Below are 7,076 nucleotides of genomic sequence, written 5' to 3'. Positions count from 1 at the left end.
ATTATTCGTAAGATAAAAATCATTCTTGTATCACAAGGCTTTCAAAGCCATCAGACAATTGGCCACTCTGATACAATGGATGGGGTGCTGACTCCAGACTTGAGGAGGTAGAGGGCAAGGGACTTTCCTTACTCCTAGTTCTATCTAAAGTGAGTCTTGGAGGAAAGATATGTATTAGCCAATGAGGAAGGGAATGAGGAAAGTGATAGAGGGAGATTTTCCAAATAGAAGGAGAACCATGTGCATATGAAGTTTTGGAGATGAGAAAGAACATAGCTTGTTCAGGGGAATACTTTCTTAATCAATTATGTCAAACATTTATACCCATAATCTTAGAGTTTGTGGTTATTCTTAATGAAGTACTGTTAAACTGCTCAGAAGAACTGTTAAATAGCAAATTTGTGATTATTTCTATTTTATCAAAGTAGTTTTCTAATTTGATCCTGTATGATGTATTGGATCTAAGAACTCTAAATTTTTCCTGTCCACGTGCACCAACCATATTGCCCTCATCCTGGCAATTTTGCTTCTGCCTGAGGTAATATCCTAAGGCTGAGTCTGCAGAATACCAGGTGCAAAACAGAGTTAACAATTATAAATAAATTTGGTCAATCTGATTCATCCACCGTAATAATTAAACTGCAAGGGGAGGCTGGGTGTCTCTGTTGGTTAAGCATCTGACTTCGGCTCAGGTCATGATCTCATGGTTTGTGAGTTTGAGCCCCGCGTCAGGCTCTGTGCTGACAGTGTGAGCCTACTTTGTATTCTGTGTCTCCCTCTCTCTGTATCCCTCCCCCACTAGTGCTCTGTCTGTCTGTCTGTCTGTCTCTCTCTCTCTGTCTCAAAATGAATAAATAAACTTTAAAAAATCAGAAAAAAGGAATTAAACTGCAAATTAAAATATCTTATTTTACTGTGACACACAGACCCACAACAGAGTAATGGTGAAGAGATGAGATTCTTTTGACCCCCTTGCTTCATTTAGGCATTGGGTCTACTGGTAAATGGTTAATAGTAACATCCTTCACGTAATTAATATCAAGTACTCTGATAAGCAGGATAAAAACTTCTTCAGTTGGTATTTTAAGAGGATGCCTAGTATATAATCTCCATGCGCATACAGTAAACTGATGTATTGTTTTTCAGGAAGGATGTTAGAATAAATGTCTACATACAACCTTAGGATAGGGATCTGATTGTTATGAAGCAGACATACACATTAAATTGAATTTTTTTTACTTTAATTTTTATAATTTTGATTATGTAGAATTTTGAACATTTGAACCCTTAACCCATGACCAGTCTTGCCCCACCTACACCTCTAACTAACCTCCTCCCAAATTATTTTTGAAGTTTATTCCAGACATCCTATCATTTTGTCTAAGAATATTTCAGCATATACCTCTAACAGAGAAGTAGATGCTGATTCTAAACAAAACCATAATAATACTTTCCTTCTTGAAAAACTCAGTAATTTCTTAGTATTATTAAATAATTAGTCTTTATTCTTAATTTTACTTTCTTTTTATATTGAGAGAGATAGATGGATAGATGATTTTGGCCTGCAGGAGATATTTGGAAAAGTCTGGAGACATTTTTGGTTATAATGGAGGGGGTGGGGATATAGTACTGGCATCTAGTGTGGAGAAGCCAGCCAGGTATGCTGCTAAATACACAGAACAGCCCTCCATAATAAAGAATTATCTATTTCAAAGTGTCAATAGTGCCATTTGGAGAAACATAGATGGATAGATGGATAGATAGCTGAATAGATACGTAGGTAGGTGGGCAGGTAGGTAGGTAGATAGATAGGAAAAGCAGCTATAACAGACCCAAGTTTATAAAGGGGAGAGATACAAAATATCTGTGCTATCAGGTCATGTCAGTAACCGCACAGAAGGCAAAAATAGATCTAAAATTGAAAAGATGATTCAGAGTGTGTAATTATTCCAATCAAAATATCCCATAAACCAGAGGAAATTTCGTGACTTTTTTTTAAAAGAATGGAGAATGGTAAGTAATATTAATGGAACATCTGTTGCAGGTGTGGATAAAGAAGGTCAGGAAAGTATGTTTCTTATGTGTGCAGCAGAGTCAAAGGCAGCAATGAACAAAATGCTTAGTAAATACAGATAGAACACGTGTTGGGCAGCTAATGAAAAACCTAAAAAAAATTATTTTGAATTTGCTAAACAATGATCTGTCAGGAATGGCGCTTTTTTTATGCTAAATGCTATGAATTTTCACAATTGTGACATATTTTTAAGATGAAAATTGATAGTATTTCTTTACTGCAGAAAGAGCTATGCTCATTATTCTCCACACAGAACCCCTGGCAATAATTTACCTAGCGGAGCAGCAGTTCATGCAGATCAAAGCTGCATTATTTAAGTGTGTCCAGGGGGCAGATTTTAGCTCCATATGCCTTATACTTTAAAGGAAAAAAAAAATATATCGGTTTGCTTCTTGAGAAACAAAATATGTTTAATAGGTGCTTACTGCAAGTCTAGCAAAACTCACCCGAACTCCTTCCTATTATCTGGGAAGAACCGGCTCCCTACCCTAAATACTCTAAAATCTGGGGGGAGTGCTGAACAATTGTGGGAATGTAAATCTCTTCAAATGAACAGCAGTGTATTTTCATTTAAATTAAACCCGAATGTGAACTAGATTCAGGAAAGGAAATGGCAGAGAGGGAGATAGTCTGGAGTTGCTATAGAATGTGCCTGGCTGCTTTAGCTCCCAGACAACTGATGAAGCGCAACTCTGAAATTTCAGGCCATTTGTATACCAAGCTCCTCCTTTTCTGTAGTCTTCTCTTCTATTGGTAAAATTCTTTTGCAGGGTCATGTAGGGATCCCACCCCTTCTCTGTGTTTTCACTCTGAAGCTCTATACAACTTTACACCTGAATGAACGCCAAACCTCACTGGATATATAAAGGGAACCTTGAAGAGGAATTTCACAGTTACAGTGCAGAAGCAGAGGGAAAGGAATTAACCAGCTCTCCAGCCAAGCAAATCCTCTCCTCACCATGCTTCCTCCTGCCATTCATTTCTATCTCATTCCCTTTGCATGCATCCTAATGAAAAGCTGTTTGGCTTTTAAAAATGATGCCACAGAAATCCTTTATTCACATGTGGTTAAACCTGTTCCAGCACACCCCAGCAGCAACAGCACGATGAATCAAGCCAGAAATGGAGGCAGGCATTTCAGTAACACTGGACTGGATCGGAACAGTAAGTGTGTTTTACTTGCATGGATTTTGTTGTTTTTTTTTTCTCTTTTGGTAGCATTAGCTCACATTCCTATAGAATCGTTTCATTGCTAACTAACCTGAACCATGTATATTTTGCTAAACAATCTGGGAGTAATCTACTGCATGTGTAGATTGGCATTCTTCCCTACAAAGTTAATGTAACTAAAACAGTGATTTGATAATGCAGGCGAGGACTTAAGTTCTATCAAACATCCAAAAAAGAAAATGTTTCTAGGAATTAAACTGTTGCTTTTTTTAAAATCATGCAAAACGAGAGTTTTTTAAAAAGTGTTCTTCTACGTAGTGTACATTCGGGTTGTTTTCTGTGTATTTCAGGACATGTACAATTGTGGTAAAGTGCATAAACGTGACTAACCAAAGTATGTATAGGAAATCACAAGCTTTCCGGGAAAAAAAAATGGCTCACAAGGATTTCTAAAATATGTCTAGTGAAATGGTTGAAAGTTTTGATGATGACCAATGTAAAAGAGAGATGTAACTAAAAATATTGGAGAATCCTATTTTTCCAACATAATTACTTATTAACCAGATCCAAATTGGGCTAATTGTATACTTCTGTGAAAGAGTGGGGAAACTTTTATAACTTTAGAGATTTAAAATAATAGCAGTACAATAATATTTTGTACAGGGAGTATTTGTTTTCTGTTTGCTGAATTGACACACTAATCAAACATTACTTAGAGGGATTCAAATTTCTCCTCCTAACTTTTGCTTCACTCCTTTCAAGAAAAGTTCACATGCTAACAAACAGGTTTTCATAGAGACACAGAAAAACAGTGCACAGGAAATCTTCCACAAATCTTCTGTTCCACCTCAGTTCCATTCAACTGCTAGAAGTAATTTTGACCTTTGAGAAGTCCAAGCAAATAGGGCTACTAATGTCTTTCTAAGAAAACCAAGGTGTTTTCACTTTCTTGAGGATAGTTGCTCTTATGTACAAAGGCGGTATCTGATTATTATTAGATTACTGAGCAATGTGGTGGGTATTCATGGTCAATGAACTGTCACTGCAAAAATGCCAAATCGGTATATACTTGGGGAACAAAAAGCTAGGCAAGTCAAATTCATCTCTGGCTCTTTCCAGGTGCATTCCTAAGGCAGATGCAGGAAGGGAAGCTGGAATCAGAATGAGACAGGCAGAGCACACTGACCAGTCAGCTAGTTTACCCTTTCACTTTAATCCCACGCTCTATACGGATGTATGTGTGTCTACATAAATTGTTTTACAGCTACTGCATCCCTTTAGGCTATGTCTCCCACCTCAGAGCTGCTGAGGCCGAGAGACAAAGTCCAACTCCTCATTCAGGATCTACTTCAAATTAGCCTTCAGGATTCCACTTCAAGGCAAGACTACTTCACCCGTCCTTAGCATTTTTATTTTTTAAATTTCAGCAGTCTATCCTTATAAACATTTTTTTTTTTTTCTGGTTAACAAACTTTGATTTCTTTTCGAGATTGTTACAGGCAATTTTCCTCAAGTTTGGGTAACAAAGCAATGGAAGGGAACACTCAAACATTTCAAGATTAATTTTTGCTTTAATTGCATAAGGCATGTAACAAGAAACAGCTGATTAGAGAACATACTTAACAGATTCAAATAACTAAACAAAAAGTTTGCCATGACCAGCCTTCAGGAAACGAACACCATGGTTCCTTTTGCAGTTGTAAATCAGACATGTTAGGCATTTTTCTGCCATAAAATTCATGGAAATGTAGCCAAGTTGTTATGGCAACCATACGTTCCTGATTTAGGGGCTTTTATATTCTTCAAATTTTGAGTTGTAGTGACATTTTGCCTTTCAAACATTTTAATATTTGTTTTTAAAAGATAGCTTGGGAATTTAGGTTTAAAACGTAGTTATTAAGGTTGATATGAGAAATGTCAGACTTTGTACACACATGTATGTACGATTCTCTGCAGCTGAATTTTATAATTGAAACAAAATATAGAGAGAGCATACACATTGTACACAATATTTAAATACTTTTCACATTTTCCCAGGAGATTTTTTTTAAAAACCTAATTAAAAGCACTTGCAGATATTAACTGATATGACCTGTGAGAAAAAGAACATTATAGTCTCTTAGCTCACTGAAGAAGGAATATTTACACAAGTGTAAGAACTGTTTAACCCTTACTGGGGAGTAAGACTAAAACACAATGGGATTTTCAAACACTTCAGTAAGCAATTCATTAATGTTATCCATGAAAACAAAAATCAGGCCTAGTTCATTTTATTTCAAAAATGTACAGCCATGTGAACTGATCATTTTCACGGAAGTTATCTCTACACTCATCCAGGCAGATTTTTGCATTGTGAAAATGAAATAGATGTTCCCTTTCTATTTAACAATTTGCTATCATTTGGATACAGTTTTTGCCATTGCAGATGCCTTTGTTGTTGTTGTTTTTGAAGCGTTCATTTGCTTCTTCTCTTTAATGCACGCTCTTCCGTTTCCTGTAGGTCGAGTTCAAGTGGGTTGCCGGGAGCTGCGTTCCACCAAATACATCTCCGATGGCCAGTGCACCAGCATCAGCCCCCTGAAAGAGCTGGTGTGTGCTGGTGAGTGCTTGCCCCTGCCGGTGCTGCCCAACTGGATAGGGGGAGGCTATGGAACCAAGTACTGGAGCAGGAGGAGCTCCCAGGAATGGAGGTGTGTCAATGACAAAACACGTACCCAGAGAATCCAGCTTCAGTGCCAAGATGGCAGCACGCGCACCTACAAAATCACAGTGGTCACCGCCTGCAAGTGCAAGAGGTACACTCGGCAGCACAATGAGTCCAGTCATAACTTTGAGAGCATGTCGCCTGCCAAGCCAGCCCAGCATCACAGAGAGCGGAAAAGAGCCAGCAAATCCAGCAAGCACAGCCTGAGTTAGAACTCAGACTCTCGACACCAGACTGGCTAGTAACCATCTGCTTTACAGATCTGATTGCTTGGAAGACTCAAGCCTGCCATTGCTATTTTCTTACTTGAAAATAGATGCTTTGTGCTTTGATCAAACCCACCAAGCTGTCCTAAGTATCAGGACCTTCTCTGGGAATAGCTTTTCTTTTTCAAGTTTTTCAAGATGTATGCATATCCTTGAGTGCAATTTGCATTTAAATTCCATGCAACCTGTAGTTTTAATTCCCCATGGTTCTCGAAAGACTGGTGATACTATATACATCACTGAATCATTACTTTTTAAAGCAGAAAAGGGCTTCTTGGTTATCCTCCACTCCCCAGCCCATCCCCCACCCCACCCCATCCCCAGCAAAACCCTTTCATAATTAAAGAGTTAAAAAAAAATGTTGCCATGAATCTTCACAGTAACACTTCAGAAAGGTGCTTTTTTTTTTTTTTTTTTTTTTTTTTGGTAATTTTCATGGGAAGTTTAGCAGCCATGAGTGATCTCCTTTGAAAGAGTGAAAGATATTGTGACATTTCACTTCAAAAATAAGCCCTGTAGCTTTTTACAGTCTCATAGTATGAAATTATACCCTGCATGCTGACCCTTGCTTACAATGGAATGCCAGAAATGCATGGCAGCAGCTAATAAGTAAAACTGATGAACTATTTATTTGTCAATGTTATTATTTAATGAGCTTTCACATGTGATTTTTTTTCAAACTGTTAATTTTTTATGTTTTGAAGCTTTTCCATGTACCTAAATATTTTCCTGTATGATTTGTGGTTGATCTAGAAATATGAGAATACATGTAGATATGTAAAATACATATTTTAGTCTCCTTTTTACATATATGTTTTATCATGAACTTTATCAATAGTATGGATCCTTTTAAATCAATAAG

The 7,076-nt window shown here is 37.3% G+C and overlaps 1 protein-coding gene across 1 annotated transcript; it reads left to right on the top strand.

Annotated features, from left to right (window-relative positions):
• Window positions 1–3,033: 3,033 nt before the first annotated feature.
• Window positions 3,034–6,160, top strand: SOSTDC1 (sclerostin domain containing 1). Its single transcript, XM_047094760.1, has 2 exons — window positions 3,034–3,238; window positions 5,745–6,160. Exons 1-2 carry the CDS (start codon window positions 3,034–3,036, stop codon window positions 6,158–6,160), a joined length of 621 nt encoding a protein of 206 aa, XP_046950716.1.
• Window positions 6,161–7,076: the final 916 nt, after the last annotated feature.

The sequence above is a fragment of the Lynx rufus genome, unplaced genomic scaffold (genome assembly GCF_022079265.1).
Source record: "Lynx rufus isolate CCGP_SWC_20201006 ecotype Redwood Valley unplaced genomic scaffold, mLynRuf1.p SCAF_4, whole genome shotgun sequence".
NCBI lineage: Eukaryota > Metazoa > Chordata > Mammalia > Carnivora > Felidae > Lynx > Lynx rufus.
The sequence above is the reverse complement of the archived record's forward strand: the minus strand, read 5'-3'. Positions and strand labels throughout refer to the sequence as shown.

Bases quoted from the DNA above. Each gene is read 5' to 3' on its own strand.
- SOSTDC1 (XM_047094760.1), top strand. From the start codon at position 3,034: ATGCTTCCTCCTGCCATTCATTTCTATCTCATTCCCTTTGCATGCATC. The intron at 3,239-5,744 runs GTAAGTGTGTTT...CGTTTCCTGTAG, and splicing joins CACTGGACTGGATCGGAACA to GTCGAGTTCAAGTGGGTTGC.